Source organism: Pecten maximus, chromosome 3 (assembly GCF_902652985.1).
Source record: "Pecten maximus chromosome 3, xPecMax1.1, whole genome shotgun sequence".
NCBI lineage: Eukaryota > Metazoa > Mollusca > Bivalvia > Pectinida > Pectinidae > Pecten > Pecten maximus.
The window spans coordinates 29,215,422-29,237,214 of record NC_047017.1 but is presented as its reverse complement, the minus strand read 5'-3'; the positions used below and the strand labels follow the sequence as shown (position 1 = coordinate 29,237,214).

Sequence of the window (21,793 nt, the reverse complement as noted above, 5' to 3'; positions counted from 1 at the left end):
GACAGTTGTGAGCATGCATATGGAGTTTCAGGACTTTGAGAAAATTGATGAAGTCAGTAGTGTAAAGACATTAAAAATCTATTAACAGTAACAGTGGCCTCAATTTTGACCCCAAGTGGTTTATACAAGTGATAATGATTTTAGTAAGTGTATGAAGTTTCAGGACAATTAGATCATTGATAAAGTCAGTACAGCCAATGTCAGAAATCTATGGTACAGTAACCTCATTTTTTATCTCAGGTTGTTGAAATGTAAAAAAAAGTAGATAGGGACTTGTTCTCAGGGAACCAGAAATTTGCTACATCCCTTGACACCCCTCTTGAAGTTGAAGCTAATATACCTTCATTAATTTCCAGCAGTAATGCAAATTCTTCAACAGATACACCCTGTGGAACCTTAACAAATATTTCTTCTGCCACATGGAGTTTTTTTGATCCAAAGGAAATTGGTTTCCTCTTCTTGTTTCCTCTCTGATTGTTTTGTTAAAAAGGAAAATGAAAACATTTAATAAAATGCACATTTTTATTTTCATACAGTATAAATGATATAAATTAAGCCCTGAATTACGGAAAATAACCACTTAAAAATTCTAAAAAAGATGACAAAATAAAAGTCATAAGTTGTGTATCTTTTTACAGTATTTCTAAATCTTTATATCAACACTATGTGGGAAATTTACCTTTGAATAATGCACACTTGATGAATGAATTCCTCTGAAGAATTGAAGATATTGACAGGGAGCTGTGTGCTGGAAGTGACACATATTGTTGCAAGCTTATTTACCATCCCTTCTTCAAGTCTACAGGGATTCGACACTACGTACATTCTAGAATGTACACAATGCCTCTGCCATCCTCGGAACACCAAACGAAGCATCGTTGAATTACCTGTTTAACAATAAAAACACCTGTTGTAACATGGTTATTTCAATTCAAATTCATTCAATTGCAAACAATTACACAATATATCTTACTTTATTTGTCCTCAAATGGTCATTCTCAGCAGAATGTCAAAAGGTGTATTCAGCAATTAATCACCATACATTTATTTAACAACCAGCATTTAAAAACAATAAATATATTTGCTGTTAACTTCCTGAATTAAATGTTCAGGGTTAACAGGTAGGGGAAGTCAATCTTCAGTCCTAGAACATAACCCTTCATGTGTCATTCAGAATGGCGACCAAATTCCCAGCTCTCACTCAGAATGGAGACCCGAGTGAGATGCCCTGTCATTAAGAATGGAGACCAAATTCCCTCGAGCTCTCACTCAGAATGGAGACCGAGTGAGATGCCCTGTCATTCAGAATGGGAACCAAATTCCCTCTCACTCAGAATGGAGACTGAGTTTTTTTTCAGGAGAGCAAATGTTTATGCACAGATTTTTGTAACATGTATTCATGTAACCCAGTGTTTATATTGCACTCTTGAATGTGTACAGGTGTGTTATCATTGTCTGTGATGTCATTCACTGTACTTTCTGTTTCTGTATATGTTCTGTTTCATAATTGTTTGCTGATGTATTGGGCTGGATACGTAATCGTTGACCATTCGACAGGTGCACAGACATTTCATGCTGATTTCCTGCCACCAATAAACATACTATGTAAGAACATAAATAGCAGGTCTGCATTATTTCACTGATACCTTATGAGATGTCAACACCAATAGTTGTATACACATCTATACATACAACTGTACATGTATACTGCACAAAGCTCACATAAGAATTAATTGGAAACAGACGTTGCTCATTTGTGTACTGTGGTTTGTATGTAAATATACATGTATATGTAACCATATCTTTTCAACAAGTGTTCACATGAAACAAGAATTACATGTTATTATGTCTCTGCTTGTCCTGTACTGTCAGTACAGTAAGTTTTAGACAAACTCAAAAATAAATTCACTACCATTTCAGTATTTTTCCAAAAGAAATACACTAAGATCATTTCAGTTGATAGTATGAAAGCACCCTGTATACATTACCCTGTATACATTAGATTAAGAGTCAAATCTTAATAACAACACCAGCAGGTAAAGCTTGTGAATCTTATTTAATGTGTAATATTTATTAATCATAGATTATTGAATCACATTAAAAGTAAATATAAGAGTATAGTATATAGTTATACATATATACATATAATATATATCATAGGGCTGATTTTGCCATAGGCCATTTTCACCCCTGCATTTTTCCCTGGGCAAACTTAACCAGACACCATGATATAATATAGGCCTATAGACCCCGAGTAAATATTGATGCATTGCAAAACAAATATCAAATGACGCAAAATCACTTGACTTAATCTCAAAATTCACCAAATTATGACATTTTACCCCTTAAATCAATCTTTTTGAAAAAACGTTAGAGGAAAATAATTAATCTGACAAATTATAGAATTGATTCTATTTTCACAATATTTGCTTATTTATAAAATTAGTTGGATAAGCAATAATGGATGATTTTTAGACTTTTATCTTGATCTCTATCTCTCGTTTCTTTTGTTTTTTTGTTTTTTTTTAATTGTGGATGCTTTGGTATGCAAGCATAAGTTCACGATTAATGGGAGCTAAGCTTACACCACTATTTTCCATTTCTAATTTTATTGTTCAAACATTAAATTGAAAAAAAATATATACTAAAATAAATACCTCATTTTGTTCTCCAATGTTCAAGTATGAGTAGATTCTCACAAAATAATACGGAATTATTATTAAACCGCTTTGCCGAGAAACATGTATACAATGAATGCTGGGTTAATTTACGTTGCATAACCGTACGACTATCTAGATCTACTAACTTAAAAATGTACGCTACGATTTGCCAGATAAATTTGTCACTGTCGCTAAAAACATAACGAATACATTGTGTCAGTAAGAGAACGTATACTAAATACATTCATTATTTGTTGAAAAATATATATATATCATTAAGATTATCCTTAGGAGGACAGTCAACTTACCACAACCTTGACAGCATTGCCGGTTTCATGGATGCCGCCATATTGGATAATGTAATAAAAAAAGACCGGGTGATGAAATCCGGAAAATGCACACAGTGTAAAAATCCGAAAAGTAATAATGAACTATTATACAATTTGGTAAATATATCATAGTAATATCTTTAAAAAAATATAAGAAAAACAATATATTTAAAAAGAAAGCATATTGATTTTGATCATGGCATCCCAAGATAGTGTTGAAATTTATAAATTTAGTTCTACATGCATTTCCTTGGAAGCCAGTAAACTACAATGCTGTGTATGTATACATCTTTTATTTGCTCTTAAGTGTGTGAATGTTAATGTGGGATGAAACAACAGTCACTCTGGGTCATGTATGTGACCCACAGATCTTCTGTACATCTGTGAATTCAATCAAATGTATTATACATTGTACCATCCTACCAACTAACATTATAAATGCATGTAAACTAAGTTACCTGGTATTTAAAGCTTAAATGTTAAGAAATAAAAAAAAATTCATGCAAAGAAATTACAATAAATTTATTTTATCACGTCATTAGGATGTTTTATTGAAGCAGATAAAAAAAACTGAGTCTCAATACAATGACAAGCAATTTATTTATGTCAGATTACAATGACATCAGAATATTTTTTTGATGTCAGATCATAAAGACATCAGATTGTTTTATTGAAGCATTGAAGCAGATCCTGAATTAAATCTCAATACAATGATGAGAAATTTATTTGAAGTCAGATCATAATGATATTATAATATTTTATTGGGTTGATCACAATGCATCAGCGCCCTGACATTAGAATGTTTTATTGATGATTTGTGGGTCTCACATTACTGAGCCTGTGACACATCAGAGTAAAACTTTAGTGATATATGACACACATTAATATAGATTCCTAACAATCATGAGTGAGAAGGATCGTCACCAGAAGTCACTAACAGAGCACTTTGGACTTTGTACACTTTTATATGAATCGCAGAATTGTTTCGTGAAAATGTCTCTGGTTCGTGATCCTCCTTGTCGGGCTCAAGATCATCCACCAGTTCAACAGTTGATGTATGCACAGCTGTAGCTACAGTGCCTCGGCCTGATGACTCTAGGGTTAAAGCTAGATTTGAAGCTCTAGTTATTGCGGCTCCTAAACCATGAATAAAAACTTCATTTTCCATGTCCAGTATCTTTTTACATCTTTCAAGCTGTCCTTTGAAGTTGGTCTTCCTACTAACGTAAACATCATTCTTGCGTTTTGGTAATTTACGTGGCAGACGCTTACGTAGGTTAAACTCTTCTTTGTCAATCAGGTCTTTCAGCTCTGCTGACTTTGATCTGTAATCAAGGAAAACATGACGTAAAATATTGAAACAATATCAATGACAGTATATAAACTGAAATATATACCAGTACTGCAGTACATACATCACAGGCGTTTGAAGTTCTGACTGTAAATTTACAGTCAGAACTTCAAACGCCTGTGAATACATGTACATGTGTGTAATAAGTTTGTTATTGTGCCATACTAAAATCCATCACTTGTCTTGTCTTGATCGAGTGTCTTTCTCTCCTTTCCATTCAGGAGCTGTCCAGGTGAATTTCTGGAGAATCAGTAGTTTTCTTAAAAGCCGTCCTGGCAGATCATTATTCCCATAGGAGAATTGAGTAAAATCATAAAAATAAGTCCACCACCACATGCACCTAAAACATTCTAACAGTTAACAGTTAGTATAGAAGATCTACTTCAGTACACAACCTAAAAGTAAAATCTTATGGTATTGTTAGGGTGACGTCTTGTGATCACTTTCATAATAAACTTTGAAGTGAATTATTCTAACAGGTTTAAGATAACCATCTTCAAATACACAGGTTGTATACCTTGGATGAGTTTTCCCTCTGTCCTCCCCGGTCTGCATGTTGTTTTTCTAAGCAGACAGGAAGTTCATACTCCGGATCTGGTACCAACTGTTGTTGTCTACCAGCAACTTCCGGATTGAAAAGTGAAAGTAGACTGTCAAAAGTAGGAACTATGAACAATCAATCAAACTTAGAAATGAATGCACGGGAATACAAGTGTATTAGCTGCGGAAACAACAATGACCAACTTTACCGTGACTTCAATTCTGGGATTATCAAGATCGAGCATTGCGTAAGAAAATATCACGTTTTACTGTTTGATCACAGGGCATAAACCTTCTTGTGCACTATTAGTCTAAACATAGTGTACTACTCGTCTAAAGATAGTGCACTACTAGTCTTAACATAGCGCACTAGTAGTCTAAGTTAAGTGCACTACTAATCTTAACATAGTGCATTACTAGTCTAAACATCGTGCACAACTAGTTTAAACATAATACACTACTAGCTTAACGTAGTGCATTACTAGCCTAACATACATGTAGTGTACTACTAGTCTAAACACAATGCATTACTAATCTATACATATTGTACTAGTAGTCTAAATATAGTTCACTACTAGTCTAAACAAAGTGTACTAGTAGTCCAAATATAGTTTACTACTAGTCTAAAACATAGTGCGCTGGTAGTCTTAACATAGTGCACTAGTAGTCTGAACTCAGTTCACTACTTGTCTGAACACAGTTCACTACTAGTCTAAGCATAGTGCACTACTAGTCTAAACATATTACACTACTAGTCTGAACATAGTGTACTACTAGTCTAAACATAGTGACTAAGTATAAAGGTTATAGTGAACACCCAGCTGTATACATGTACAATACTTCATAGATATGAGACATACAGAGATGTATATATATATATTTTCTGTTGCTTTATCCTGTTTGTTCCTACTCCTAAATTTTACAACCCATGGGTTACTAGTGGTACCGATGACCAGTTTCTGTGGTAGGAATTACAGTATTCTACACCACCATGTCACTCTATTAACAGATGCTCACTAATCAATCTAGTCTGATAGCTGTGAGACAATGCTGAGTAATGGTAAATATAACCACTTTAAGAAGCTTAAACTGTCAACTGTATCTGCAGAAATAATCAAAAATTATATGAGAAAAATTATGACAAGCTGCCAATACACACTGTACAAATTATTGGAAATGTCCAGCAGAAACTTTTAAAGTTGAAAACTATATGCTTTTCAGTGAAGAAATGAAAATCATCAGGAGTAACATTTATGACCAGTTAAGTTCAGTTCGATTTTAGTGTAGAAAATATGGTAAAACGTTCGACTGAAATGCAAATAATAATTTGTTTCAGAAACATTGCCAGAAGGTTGTAGATAAATACATTGAGTCCGAGCCAGTTATCATTTGTTTGGATGCTTTACTACTGAAGCAGCAAGCCTTCCGACATGTTTTATACAATAGACAATCTCAGGTAAGGAGTGAGGAAGTTTGGTAAATCTTTTAGAAAACAGAATTTATGCATGATAATATTAAGGATCATGTCACAAATTGTAGCCACTTCTGTTTTATTTCTAATAGATATAATGGTATTACATTGGTACATGTACATGTATACATTTTGATTTTAATTTGAACACCAAAATATTTGATATCTCTAATTTTTGTTTTATTAAAAAAAATATAAAGAAAATATAATGATGATTGAATGATAGGATTTGATGTTAATGAGACTGTAACCAGGTAACATAACTATTACATTATTATCAAGAAGAATGTGTAATAGTGATGTTTCAAGTAAACTTACTGTACTGTATGGGTTTGATTGTCTGAAACATCTTAGATGCTTTCTGACCACAGTGATACAACAATGACCACTGAGTGACCACTGAGTGACCACAGCTAACTGTCACATTTCGTTTATTTCAGGGACAATGGAAGTTAGTAGCCATCTTATTACTCTGTGATGCTTTTACAAAACTGCTGCTGCAGCGACCAAACAGTGGAGAGTCTCGCCTTCGACCTGACTACATGATCTACTCAGCTTTGGAGTGGGGCCTTTATCAAAATTTTAGTCTAGCATTAATAGGTAATACATTTAACTACCTATAACTTTTACAGATTTGGAGTGGGGGTTGGAGGGCTTTATCAAAATTTTAGTCTAACATTAGTAGGTAACATATTTAACTACATGTGTATGTATCATATAACAATGCGTAATTTTAACCCTATATCAGACCAGTCTGAAACTGTGTTGATTCCAGTGACAAGCTAGTACAGTGTAAGATGAAGTACCTCATCATCACATTCTTGTACCATTGGTATTTATACCTGTACATAGATTTATAAAAGGATTGCACCATAATTTGATACTACTAGGATGTGATTTGTTTACTAAAGTATATTTACTTTCATTACAGAGTTGTTAAGTACTGTTTCAATAATCATTTTATGCATCATGATGGTTTCTTCGGAGAAATGCAGGTAAGCCATTGTTATATCTCTTCCTTTAATTATACAAAAATCAAATCAGGATAACCAATCACAACAGGGTTAAGGCGGATATTTATTTATTTGGTGATACACAGTATAGACTTTTACCAAATGAGTTTTAATTCCCCGCCTCCAGCCTGTTGTAATTGATTCTCCTGATTTGAGTTTACCTTATTTTATCAATCCTCTGCATACCTTTGGGTATCCATGTGAAATGCAAAGGACCCATCAGTCCACCATTATACTACAACGGCATTGGCTCTACTACACTATTCCTCAAATACAGTACACGTATTTGACTCTTTGTATCAGTTTGTAATAAGATTTTTAGCTGCAGGTACTTCTCTTTTCCTTACAAATGATTTGACACATTGTGCTGTTTGACAGGCCAGGAGAGTTGATGCATGGGATACTGTTGTCCAACTTTGGTAAAATCCTTGTGATTCCTGCGGTACTGTGGGGGACCAACTACAGCCTCATCTATGTGTCCCTTAGTCGAGTGTTCGTGTGTGCTGCCAACATCCAAGCCATCAGAGGTATCCTTGTACAACTACACTACAGTCTATTTTATACACCAGTAATCAAGTTAGGATGTTGTAAACCTCCTGTAGTACTGCACAGATTTTTATCATAACTTCAATTTTTCATAGATTTGTCAAAGTTATTAGACAGAATTACACCTAAAGGAAGATTGAATTTTAGATGGATTTAAATTGAGGTATGTTATGCTTTTCAGTTCTCGTTATAGATGAAGGTATGTCCTGTTTTTCAGTTCTCATTATAGCTGAAGGTAGCTATATATATAAAGGTCATGTTTTTTCATTTCTCGTTATAGATGAAGGTAGGTCATGTTTTTCAGTTCTCGTTATAGATGAAGGTAGCTATAGGTCATGTTTTCCAGTTCTCGTTATAGATGAAGGTAAGTCATGTTTTTCAGTTCTCATTATAGTTGAAGGTAGCTCTAGATAATGTTTTTCAGTTCTCATTATAGATGAAAGTAGGTCATGTTTTTCAGTTCTCGTTATAGATGAAGGTATGTCATGTTTTTCAGTTCTCGTTACAGATGAAGGTAGCTATAGGTCATGTTTTTCAGTTCTCTTTATAGATGAAGGTAGGTCATGCTTTTCAGTTCTCGTTATAGATAAAGGTAGCTATAGGTCATGTTTTTCAGTTCGCATTATAGATGAAGGTATGTCATATTTTTCAGTTCTCGTTACAGATGAAGGTAGCTATAGGTCATGTTTTTCAGTTCTCTTTATAGATGAAGGTATGTTATGCTTTTCAATTCTCGTTATAGATGAAGGTATGTCATGTTTTTTCAATTCTCGTTATAGATGAAGGTATGTCATGTTTTTCAGTTCTCATTATAGATGAAGGTATGTCATGTTTTTCAGTTCTCGTTATAGATGAAGGTAGGTCATGTTTTTCAGTTCTCGTTATAGATAAAGGTAGCTATAGGTCATGCTTTTCAGTTCTCGTTATAGATGAAGGTAGCTATAGGTCATGTTTTTCAGTTCTCGTTATAGATGAAGGTAAGTCATGTTTTTCAGTTCTCGTTATAGATGAAGGTAGGTCATATTTTGAGGTTGTTATTATAGATCAGTTTCAGTGAAGGTAGGGTCGTAATTTTTGTTTCTCATTATAAATGAATTATAGATGAATGTAAGCCATGTTTCCCAGTTCTCATTTTAGATTAAGGTAGGTCATGTTTTTCAGTTCTCATTTTAGAAGAATATAGATCAATCTTCATTTTTTTTCAGTTCTCAGTCCAAGCTGCCACATTTCCATTTGCATCACATCTGTAATATTAGGACATGTTGTTGCCACAGTGACATCCATCTGGATACAAAACATGTTTTCGCAAGGACAAGTGTGAGGATTATAACCAGACCACAAAGACTAGGTGGTCTGTTAGACCAAGACAAGGTGGCGGTCTTTAGGACCAAGACAAGGTGGCGGTCTGTTGGACCAAGGCAAGATGGCGGCCTGTTGGACCAAGAAAAGATGGCGGTCTGTTGGACCAAGGCAAGATGGCGGTCTGTTGGACCAAGAAAAGATGGCGGTCTGTTGGACCAAGGCAAGATGGCGGTCTGTTGGACCAAGACAAGGTGGTGGTCTGTTAGACCAAGGCAAGGTGGCGGTCTGTTAGACCGAGACAAGGTGGCGGTCTGTTAGACCAAGACAAGATGGTGGTCTGTTGGACCGAGACAAGGTGGCAGTCTGTTGGACCAAGACAAGGTGGCGGTCTGTTGGACCGAGACAAGGTGGTGGTCTGTTGGACCAAGACAAGGTGGTGGTCTGTTGGACCGAGACAAGGTGGCGGTCTGTGGGACCAAGACTAGATGGCAGTCTGTTGGACCAGGGCAAGGTGGCGGTCTATTGGACCAAGACAAGGTGGCGGTCTGTTTGACCAAGACAAGTTGGCGGTCTGTTTGACCAAGACAAGTTGGCAGTCTGTTTGACCAAGACAAGTTGGCGGTCTGTTTGACCAAGACAAGTTGGTGGTCTGTTTGGGCCAGAATAAGATGGTGCTCCTTTGGATTGAGACAAGGAGGTGCTCTATTGGACCAGGACAAGTTGGGACTCTTGGACAAAGATAAGATGGTGCTCCATGGGATCAATTCAAGATGGTGCTTTGTGGAACAGGGCCAGGTGGTGCTTTTACTAGACTTTTTTGCTTTGTAAAGCTCCCATAAAATGTGACTTGATTTTTTTTTAGATTGTGTGATTAAGTTTCAGGTAATATGCAATATAATATCTATTTATAGAAACATAAACATCACAGGTTTTCTTTTCTTATTCTGGTTTTTTTCTTTCTATCTAGAAAAGTTTTCTTGCTATATGATTTGTTTTCAAAGATAAATTCAAAAATAAAATAACTCAAGTACTATTCTTTATAAAACGCTTTATTTGAGTTTTTTGTCATGACACTGATGACAGGTTGTGACACAGACAGAACATGAAGCTGCTTTGGCCGTTGGGAATCTATTGCTTCAACTCAAAGTAACTACAGCTAACCAGTGTAACTTTGTACTAAACATGTGTATGTTTGTACTAAACGTGTGTATGTTTGTACTACACATGTGTATGTTTGTACTAAACGTGTGTATGTTTGTACTAAACGTGTGTATGTTTGTACTAAACGTGTGTATGTTTGTACTAAACATGTGGAACTTTCTACTAAATCTGAAAATTGTCCACTGAATCTGTAAAACTTTGTACTGAATCTATAAACTTCTGTACCTCAGTGTACTGAAACTGTAAATCTCTGTTCTTTACATGTAAAAAATTGTACTGTACATGTAAAACTTTGTACTGTACATGTAAAACTTTGTACTTTATATGTAAAACTTTGTACTTTACATATAAATCTTTGTACTGTACCTGTAAATCTTTGTACTTTACATGTAAATTTTTGTGTTGTGGTACAATGTACACTTTTATGGTAGAGACTTTGAGTTGAATCAATACACCAACATAGTTATAACTCCCTGGTAATACAGGAACATAGATGCTCAGTAATGACAATACACAGAATACTTCTCAAAATTGTACTTTTACATATATCTATCATTTACTCCCACTCTCTGCCACTCTCTCTATGATGATAATGTACCATACAAATATCACACAAATCCATGACTAAAGCTAACAGACAATGATGACAACAGTCTCCTCACCCATGAAAATATGATGTCATTTAGTGATAAACACCTCAATTTATTTAACAAATATTAATGGATTTTTTTATCAAAGAGATTGAATTTGAGAATTCATGAGGTTCACGTCTAAACTATCAATACTGATGAATATTTTATTAAAGAAACCATCCAAGAATTCCTTGTCTCTGTGTGAATTTAAAATTCTGTATGTGAGGAATATCTAAATTTCACACAAGTTATTTAAGTTTTCTAACATATGTTTTAACAGGTGAAACACATCTGATACTGTAATAATCATGCTGACATGTACTTAACACAGCAGTTTTATAACTTCATTTGAAAAAAAAAAGTCCTGAACAAGTTATTATCAACACTTTGCCATGGACTGCAAGTCTTAATGCATTGACTTGTATCCATAGGTACATGTAGATGTGCACATATCAAACTAATTGTTTGCATTATTGACTTAATAATTTTGTCTGTTGATCAGTTGCCAAGTACATAAAGGCAGTCTTTATATATAAAATGACGGAATCGTTAACTTTACTATTAAATTTCAATATCCATATAATACAGATAGTACATGATTTGTATAATTTTTGTGTGGGTGTAATTACTTGTTTTAAATGTAAACTTGTTATTTTACGGTGATTATTTTATGAAATTGATAATTGCCCCCACACAATATGGAGTCTAAAGTACAACCTTTTCATTGAATATTCATTAAATGATAATCATTATATATCTGCTGTTAAAAATAAATCTGTGACTCTTGGACTCTTAAATCCTGTAACAATTTGAATACAAACCAAGATGATAGATGACTTTGATTTTTGGGAAAGAGACTGTAACTACACACACACCTTATACATGACTTACACAAAAAATATAAACTTTTACAATAAGAAAAGTTCTTGAAGAATTCTTCGTAGCCAGGTTCTTGTGGTGTGTGCCAAAATGATAAATTTAGACATGACCATATATGGCATGAGTAATCAATATGCGATCCTATATGGAATACAAAGATATAATCAGTGACATATCTCGGTCATTTCTTCACAACAGAATTTTATAAAACATTCTCTCATAAATTATAAATTAAATTAAGATTTTCTCACAGAAATGGCATTAAATAATTTCAAATGCACATTAAGATCATGTATGTACAAATTATATACATATCAAAATGATTACAAGTTACAGTTCACAGCACGAATCAATAGATGTCCAACACACAGTTACAATAATAAATAATAAAAAACAGCTATGTAATCATATCATTAGATTTATCCTTGATTCCGCCTAAGTCAAGAGAAAACATCAACATTCGTACAGGTTTTCTTAGTGAGAGATCAGCATTCTAACAACAAATCTTCCAGTGAGAGACCAGTGCTATTACAGCAAATCTTCCAGTGAGAGACCAGTGCTATTACAGCAAATCTTCCAGTGAGAGATCTGCATGATTACAGCAAATCTTCCAGTGAGAGATCAGCATGCATGATTACAAATCTTCCAGTGAGAGATCTGTTACAGCAAATCTTCCAGGGAGAGATCTGCATTATTACAGCAAATCTCCTAATGAGAGATCTGTTACAGCAAAACTTCAGTGAGATCTGTGTGATTACAAATCTTCCAGTGAGAGATCTGTTATAAGCAAAATCTTCCAGGGAGAGATCTGCATGATTACAGCAAATCTTCAGTGAGAGATCAGTGTGATTACAGTAAACTCCCAGTGAGATCTGTTAAAGCAAATCTTCAGTGAGAGATTTGTGTGATTACAGTAAATCTTCAGTGAGAGATCGGTGTTATTACAGCAAATCTTCCAGTGAGAGATCAGTGTGATTACAGTAAATCTCCTAATGAGAGATCTGTTACAGCAAATCTTCAGTGTGAGATCTGTATGATTACAACAAACCTTCCAGTGAGAGATTTGTATGATTACAGCAAATCGTCATTTAGAAGTCAGTGTGATTACAGCATATCCACTGGAAGTTGGTATGGTATATGATAATGATAATATACAAATGTGTTGATCAAATGAGTCAATGGTTGGTCAATGAAATGGATCTCCAGTTCTCCGTACATCATACAGATGAAATAGTTACTGAAGTGTACAGTGGTAATGAATCTATGCGAGTGGTTATGAGGGTACGACAAACCACAACATCCTCCCTGTGCGTATAGACATACTGTTGTAGAAAACTTGGACTTTTTTTTGTAAAAAAATACATAAGGGTTCATCATTTGGTTTTCAATGACTCCGATACACAATGAAGTTCAATGGATGGATGGTATCTGGGGATGTTGTTCCTGGCGAGGGTGATCTCCCCTTGGGAGTGCCACACCTGGTGTAGTTTTGGTAGAGTTTATTTGACATTTTCCTGAGTTAAACGTTTCTATAGCCCCCTTCACCTCTGTACTTGTTTCAGTTTCACAACTTTAGATTCATTCCATTTTGAGCACGTTCTGTAAATTTTCCTAGGTGGAAATTTCTACACTGCTGTTGTGTGAAGCACACTACATCTGACAACATAGAATAATCCCACAAACACTTAGAGATGCTATACACTCTGCACCAACAAGTAAACACACCACCTAGCCAGAGCATCTATTCAAGGGAGATAACTAATATCCATGTAAGGTATGTCACACCATTACTTCACTTTCCGAACTTAAATCTGCACCAAAAGTTCTATGTATCTCGGCCAAGTCTCGCTCGGCAGCAGCCCTCACAGCTAAAGAGCGTGACCTCGACAGCTCTATATTAATGTCTTTAGTTTTTGTTTTTTGTATGGGACTAGTTTTTTTCCAATCATTGGAGTCATTAGGGGAGTCCTGTAGGCGTAACAGCCGTGTTGGACTTTTTTCAATTTTATCTAAATCTAACTCTTGTAGCTCTGTGAAGGACAAGTCTTTTGTCCCTCCACCTTTGTCCGTCCCAGCGAACAGCGGGTTTTTGTAGCGACGAAGATTTGCTTCATTTTCGTTATTAGTCTTTTGAGCGACATACTTTGCCTCTCGTTTTGTACGTTCTATTGCTCTCTGTCTTTTGAAATGGAACACAACAAGGCAAATAATTGTGATTACTCCTAGAAGGCCGATCACGGAGCACACTGCAGGAATAATGTAGGTTGACCCTGTAACAGAATAAAACACCATTTTATAATGTTTTTTACATTAAATACAATACTAAACTTCGTCTTGTATCATAAAAAAATGTTTCACACTGCTTCTTAATACAAAACTGAACATATTCTCTAATATTCTCTAGAAAAAGAGATCTGAGAGTGATCAGTAATTATCCTTAAGGAAATTGCTGACAACATAACATAATGATGTTGCTTTCCCTCATTGTATTACACTGTATCTAATACATGTATGTTTATTTTTTCCTTAAACACAAGAGAGTTCTAAACAGAATGTCATACCTAATACTCCCTTCTCCTTAACGACTGCCGTCTCTATTTGGACCTCTATGACAGCAGCCAGAGCACTGCTGTTGGTCAGTTTGTGACTGATGGTGTTGGTAAGGTTATCCAGCGCACGCTTCAACACTCGATCCATCTGTGAATTACCTGCATCCACTGTGTGTTCCGTGGACTGTAATAAAAGGCACATTGTTGGAAATTTATATTGTTTTCTGGCTCGTCGGCAGTTAATGTCATTTATAACATCAAATCTGTACCCATAACAACACATAGGTATATAATACTTACATTAGATTTACATTGTGTAATGTTTTATTTGTCACACCAGCTTAACATACAGGTACGAAATTAAATAATTACATTTACACACACCAACTTACCAGCAGAACCTCGATGGTGTCTGGGTGTCCGGTTTGGATAGCACACATGATGTAGATCAGCTTTTCCTTGCCCAGCTTCTGGATAGTGGGTATCTGTCTCAGCTTGTCACATATCGTCTCAACCGTGATACCCTGAAATAAACAACCGCTGGTGTGTCTTATAAATTATAATACTATATCGTCTTAACCGTGAAACCCTGAAATAAACAACCGCTGGTGTGTCTTATAAATTATAATACTATATCGTCTCAACCGTGATACCCTGAAATAAACAACCGCTGGTGTGTCTTATAAATTATAATACTATATCGTCTTAACCGTGAAACCCTGAAATAAACAACCGCTGGTGTGTCTTATAAATTATAATACTATTATATATCTTGGCTGCATGAGAACTGTGTGTGTTAACTATAATATCTATTTTAACATATTGTCACAACTGTGATGTTCTGAGTCTTGTACATTATAACAGATATAAACTATAACATCTATTGTTACATATTGTCTTGACTGTGATGTCATGAGCCTTGTACATTAAAACACAATATTGTCTCGACTGTGATGTCCTAACACTAACTGACACTACCTGACCATATTTAAACACTAACTGACCATAAACACTATAACTGACCATAAATATTACCTGACCATAAACACTAACTGACCAGAAACACTAAATGACCAGAAACACTGACTGACCAGAAACACTGACTGACCATAAACACTAACTGACCATAAACATAACGTTAACCTGACCATAAACATTACCTGACCAGAAACACTAACTGACCAGAAACACTAACTGACCAGAAACACTAACTGGCCAGAAACACAAACTGGCCATAAACACTAACTGACCAGAAACACTAAATGACCATATATAAACACTGACTGACCAGAAACACTAACTGACCAGAGACTGTTATACATGTATATTGCTATCTACATCCATAAAATCTTACTGATCACAGTGAAGTAGATACTAACCGATGGCATTTTTGATTTGTCAAATATCAATGCAATCTTGGCACAAGTGTTGCTGAGCTGTGCCGCGTTTGGAATGCAGGTGGTTTGGACCCCCTGAGGGGCGGGGTCCTTGATATTGTCCATGTCCTTACATTGCCCCCAGGGCAGACAGGGTGGGGTGAAGCAGATGTCCTCGGTCTGCACCACACAGGTTTGTGTTGACCCACAGTGCACAACACTCTCAGTGAGATTGGGGTGTGACAGGCAGTTTTTGGGCCCACACCAGATCTGTTAACAAAAACATGAAGCATTACAGTCAATCATTATATCCGTATCCTCTATCCCCACATCTATTCTCATCCCCCACAACTTACACCCTGTGATAGATTATCTACTAACAGGCATTAGGTACTCGTCCCTAGGGGAATTATATCAGAAAACTCCTTCAATCTTTATTTTATTTATTTATTTATTTTGTAAGACTAGACAACCACACTGTGCAGCATTGTGCTTGTTTATATTTCAATATGGTTGTATATAGGAGTTATCTCCCTTCTGTGAATAGAGGCCAGTGACCTCTTACCTTCCTTTATTGGGACCCATAAACCTATAAAGCCTTATATTGCAGTTTAGGGACCTACAGCCCTGAAGCCTTACCTTACTGTTTAGGGACCTACAGCCCTGAAACCTTACCTTGCTGTGTAGGGAACTACAGCCCTGAAGCCTTACCTTGCTGTGTAGGGACCTACAGCCCTGAAGCCTTACCTTGTTGTTTAGGGACCTACAGCCCTGAAGCCTTACCTTGTTGTGTAGGGACCTACAGCCCTGAAGCCTTATTATACCTTACTGTGTAGGGAACTACAGCCCTGAAGCCTTACCTTACTGTTTAGGGACCTACAGCCCTGAAGCCTTACCTTGCTGTTTAGGGACCTACAGCCCTGAAGCCTTACCTTACTGTTTAAGGACCTAGGCCTACATCCCTGAAGCCTTACCTTGCTGTTTAGGGACCTACAGCCCTGAAGCCTTACCTTACTGTTTAAGGACCTAGGCCTACATCCCTGAAGCCTTACCTTACTGTTTAGGGACCTACAGCCCTGAAGCCTTACCTTACTGTTTAGGGACCTACAGCCCTGAAGCCTTACCTTGCTGTGTAGGGACCTACAGCCATTAAGCCTTACTTTACTGTTTAGGGACCTACAGCCCTGAAGCCTTACCTTACTGTTTAGGGACCTACAGCCCTGAAGCCCTACCTTACTGTTTAGGTACCTACAGTCCTGAAGCATTACCTTGCTGTTTAGAGACCTACAGTCCTGGAAAATTACCTTGCTGTTTAAGAACCTAGGCCTACAGCCCTGAAGCCTTACCTTACTGTTTAAGGACCTAGGCCTACAGCCCTGAAGCCTTACCTTACTGTTTAAGAACCTAGGCCTACAGCCCTGAAGCCTTACCTTGCTGTGTAGGGACCTACAGCCCTGAAGCCTTACCTTACTGTTTAAGGACCTACAGCCCTGAAGCCTTACCTTGCTGCAGTGGACAGCACCGTTGTCACAGCTACACATGTTACACTCGTGTTCCCAGGATGACTTGTCAGGATAAATGCCACGATTGAAGATACAAGACTGTGGGGATGGACTTTGGCCCTCCACTTCAGCACATCTAGGCCCAGTCCTCCCCGGGGGACAAATACATCGATATTCCCCAATACCATCAATACATGTACTGCCGTAGGTGCAGGGACTGGATGCACACTCATTTATATCTGAGAACAATACAATAGCACCTTTAGGAATAGTACTACCAAAATCATTTACATTAATACAACATGGTAGATAAGGTTTTTTAAATAACATGATTAAACAAATTCTGCTTGAATTCTTACATAATGACTCATATATAATTTTAAAAAGTTGTCGTGTTGAAGAAAGTTCTATGATCTGAGCATCTGTTTATGTGTAGAGATATCCTCTCTGTACTGAACACCCTTATAACTCCCATCACCCATAATCCCCTTTGATAAACAGTAATGGACTACAGCACTGTATATTGTAACAGAAAGGACACAGAAAACTTGATACAGCGGTTCCTGATGCTATCTTACCACAAACAAGATAAGCTGTTAACACACATTCCTGATAATTTCAAACCCCCCACCCTCATCCTATTCTAAAATCACTAAATTCCTCTTCTGTAGGCCAGATTCTCACGGTCCTGGCTGAGTGGCTAGTTTTTGTGCTGCTACATTTGATTTTCATGCATGTTACTTTTATAGCTGATAGCCAAATTATTCCTGACCATTTTATGTTTACATAATCTCCAGCTGCAGCATTCCATTTTCTTTTTTACTTGGAGAGAAATATCTCGGTACTTTTTCTAATTTCAAGGTTTCTCATGGGCATCCGGATCCAGTGCATGATAACATGTTTGTTGTCAGTGCCTGATAAAATGCACACATCCAGATTTGTAAGGATCTAGATGAGTACATTTAGTTAATGCGTGCTTAAAGGGGAAAGTTAGTTAAAGTAATGAGCTTTTGATGAATTTTAAACTCTATATATCTGCTACAATAGGCATGACCATTTCCTTTAGATACATGTGTATTATGTCATCACCGTTTCCTTTAGATACATGTGTATTATGTCATCACCATTTCCTTTAGATACATGTGTATTATGTCATCACAATTTCCTATAGATACATGTGTATTATATCAATACAAAATTGTTTTCAATTGCAGTTATTTTACACAATGCACAACAACTTTGGCAGAGCACTAAATCAGGCTCCTGCAGTAAACAGTTATGATACTTACTGACACGACAGTCAGGTCCAGCAAAGCCCTGGGCACACACACACCTGTACCAGTTGACCCCATCCAGACACCGACCTCCATTGTAACTGTAACAGAAACATAATAAGATGTATACACAGGGCAAGTGTTTTGATTTTGGAGGATTGAGACACCAAATTTCCTCGATACTGACCGAGGTACTTACCAGGGGAAAGGGTACATAGATACTGACTGAGGTACTTACCAGGGGAATGGGTACGTAGATACTGACCAGGGGAATGGGTACGTAGATACTGACCGAGGTACTTACCAGGGGAATGGGTACATAGATACTGACCGAGGTACTTACCAGGGGAATGGGTTACAATCATTGATGTTGTACTGACAGGTCGGCCCTTCGAAGCCCTCCTTACAAATACATGTGAAGCTATCCCCACTGTTGACACAGGTCCCTCCATTATCACATGGAGATAAGTCGCATGCTCGTTTAGCAACTGCAACAGAAAATAATTATTCTGACTGACCAAATATGTCATAAAGTTTAGCCTAAGTAGGTAAGCCGGAACAGCAGTCTACAGCATTATGTATAGTTTACATTCCACTTTTCCACTTACACATACTTATTGACTATTTATCTCCAATATATTTCCTCAGATTTGGATAAATATTGCCAACATTACAATGAAAATGCAACCACACAATAAACACAAGTTCAGTCAATTACAGTAAGTTAGCTGGTAATGGACAGTTTGTGATTAGGAGGAAGTGTTATATTCAAATGCTCAATTCAGTAGATTTTATACTTACGTCTCTGACAGGTACGGCCGATGTAGTCGACGCTACATTTACAAGTGAACGTGTCACCAAGGTCGATACAAGTGCCTCCATTGGTACAGGTTGTCATCTCACACTGACTGTGTTCTATATAATAAATGTGTGACACATGTTATCAGGGAATCAGATGAAAAGTGAATGTTACTTACAAACTGTACGCTAGTGTGTGTTCTATATAATAAATGTGTGACACATGTTATCAGGGAATCAGATGAAAAGTGAATGTTACTTACAAACTGTACGCTAGTGTGTGATCTATATATATATGTATTTACAAAGTGTACAAATATGTATACTTATGTATATATGTGTACTTACGAAGAGTACATGTTTTTCCTTTCCAGCCCTCGGCACACTGACACACAAAGTCGGCCACCACGTCTATACATAAACCATTGTTCCTACATGGGTTTGGGTCGCACTCATCCTTATCTGTAAACAACAAGTTATCAATATGTTTTGTACTGCCAAGATCTACAAAGGAGTTCCTCTGTACAATACAATGATGATTTGTTATTACTTTTTGCATATTTACTAATAGGAACTGACCACATCTATATATTTATATATATATACTTACTGAGGTTACACAGGGCTCCCTCCCATCCCTCCTTACATATACACTGGTAGGAACTGACCATGTCTATACAGGTACCACCATTTTGACAGGGGTTACTCAAACAGTCATTTATGTCTGAAAAATAAGGACAAACATTCAGTAAACATAAATAAACATTCATTACAATATGTACTGCTACATAATCAATATGTACTGCTACACAATCAATATGTACTGTTACGTAATCAATATGTACTGCTACATAATCAATAAGAACTGCTACATAATCAATATGTACTGCTACACAATCAATATGTACTGTTACGTAATCAATATGTACTGCTACATAATCAATAAGAACTGCTACATAATCAATAAGAACTGCTACATAATCAATATGTACTGCTACATAATCAATATGTACTGCTACATAATCAATATGTACTGCTACACAATCAATATGTACTGTTACGTAATCAATATGTACTGCTACATAATCAATATGTACTGTTACGTAATCAATATGTACTGCTACATAATCAATATGTTCTGTTACGTAATCAATATGTACTGCAACATAATCAATATGTACAGCTATATAATCAATATGTACTGCAACATAATCAATAAGAACTGCTACATAATCAATATGTACTGCTACATAATCAATATGTACTGCTACATAATCAATATGTACAGCTATATAAAAAATATGTACTGTTACATAATCAATATGTATTGCTACATAATCAATATGTACAGCTACATAATCAATAAGAACTGCTACATAATCAATATGTACTGTTACATAATCAATATGTACTGCTATATAAACAATATGTACAGCAACATAATCAATAAGAACTGCTACATAATCAATAAGAACTGCTACATAATCAATATGTACTGCTACATAAACAATATGTACAGCTACATAATCAATAAGAACTGCTACATAATCAATAAGAACTGCTACATAATCAATATGTACAGCTATATAAAAAATATGTACTGTTACATAATCAATAAGAACTGCTACATAATCAATATGTACTGCTACATAATCAATATGTACAGCTATATAAACAATATGTACTGTTACATAATCAATATGTACTGCTACATAATCAATCTTTGACAAAGAATATCTAAAAGTTTGCTAAATCAAGATTTAGCCAACAACCTGAAAAGTTTCCCTCTCGGAGGACTTTGGTAGTTTAGGAGGACATTAGCACAGTTAGAGAATCTCCTTCTCGGAAGACTTTGGTAGTTTAGGAAGACATTAGGACAGTTATATAATCTCCTTCTCGGAGGACTTTGGTAGTTTAGGAAGACATTAGCACAGTTAGAGAATCGCCTTCTCGGAGGACTTTGCTAGTTTAGGAGGACATTAGCACAGTTAGAGAATCTCCTTCTCGGGGGACTTTGGTAGTTTAGGAAGACATTAGCACAGTTAGAGAATTTCCTTCTCGGAGGACTTTGGTAGTTTAGGAGGACATTAGGACAGTTATATAATCTCCTTCTCGGGGGACTTTGGTAGTTTAGGAGGACATTAGGACAGTTATATAATCTCCTTCTCGGGGGACTTTAGTAGTTTAGGAAGATATACGGACATTAGCAGTTTGAGAATTTCCTTCTCGGAGGACTTTGGTAGTTTAGGAAGACATTAGCAGTTTGAGAATTTCCTTCTCGGAGGACTTTGGTAGTTTAGGAGGACATTAGGACAGTTAGAGAATCTCTTTCTCGGAGGACTTTGGTAGTTTAGGTAACTATGAGGACAAGTTAATCAATATCTCCTTTTGAGGACAGTGATAATGTATG

At 36.2% G+C, this 21,793-nt stretch overlaps 4 protein-coding genes across 4 annotated transcripts in view; 1 reads left to right on the top strand and 3 right to left on the bottom strand.

Moving 5' to 3' along the window:
- The window catches only part of LOC117323840 (translation initiation factor IF-2, mitochondrial-like), a 31,928-nt gene extending 28,847 nt beyond the window's left edge, over positions 1-3,081 (bottom strand). The window contains exons 1-3 of the mRNA XM_033879323.1: positions 2,969-3,081; positions 680-887; positions 341-470 (exon numbers count right to left, since the gene is read on the bottom strand). Of these exons, the coding sequence (XP_033735214.1) occupies positions 341-470; positions 680-763 (214 nt within the window). The 5' untranslated portion in view covers positions 764-887; positions 2,969-3,081. The remainder of the gene's footprint in view (positions 1-340; positions 471-679; positions 888-2,968) is intronic.
- Positions 3,082-3,564: 483 nt separating this feature from the next.
- On the bottom strand, positions 3,565-5,024 carry LOC117323842 (ribonuclease P protein subunit p20-like). Its single transcript, XM_033879325.1, has 2 exons — positions 4,858-5,024; positions 3,565-4,314 (listed from the first exon to the last, which is right to left on the bottom strand). The coding sequence occupies exons 1-2, from the start codon at positions 4,893-4,895 to the stop codon at positions 3,891-3,893; spliced, it is 462 nt and encodes a 153-aa protein (XP_033735216.1). The 5' UTR covers positions 4,896-5,024; the 3' UTR covers positions 3,565-3,890.
- LOC117323841 (protein ARV1-like) lies at positions 4,898-11,285 on the top strand. Its single transcript, XM_033879324.1, has 6 exons — positions 4,898-5,128; positions 6,217-6,336; positions 6,792-6,951; positions 7,283-7,346; positions 7,743-7,891; positions 9,116-11,285. Exons 1-6 carry the CDS (start codon positions 5,009-5,011, stop codon positions 9,229-9,231), a joined length of 729 nt encoding a protein of 242 aa, XP_033735215.1. The 5' UTR covers positions 4,898-5,008; the 3' UTR covers positions 9,232-11,285.
- The window catches only part of LOC117323839 (protein jagged-1b-like), a 137,707-nt gene continuing 126,157 nt past the window's right edge, over positions 10,244-21,793 (bottom strand). Inside the window, exons 13-22 of the mRNA XM_033879322.1 lie at positions 19,994-20,107; positions 19,732-19,845; positions 19,387-19,500; positions 18,929-19,073; positions 18,601-18,686; positions 17,312-17,550; positions 15,813-16,079; positions 14,826-14,957; positions 14,446-14,617; positions 10,244-14,154 (exon numbers count right to left, since the gene is read on the bottom strand). Coding sequence (XP_033735213.1) covers positions 13,664-14,154; positions 14,446-14,617; positions 14,826-14,957; positions 15,813-16,079; positions 17,312-17,550; positions 18,601-18,686; positions 18,929-19,073; positions 19,387-19,500; positions 19,732-19,845; positions 19,994-20,107 — 1,874 coding nt within the window. The 3' untranslated portion in view covers positions 10,244-13,663. The remainder of the gene's footprint in view (positions 14,155-14,445; positions 14,618-14,825; positions 14,958-15,812; positions 16,080-17,311; positions 17,551-18,600; positions 18,687-18,928; positions 19,074-19,386; positions 19,501-19,731; positions 19,846-19,993; positions 20,108-21,793) is intronic.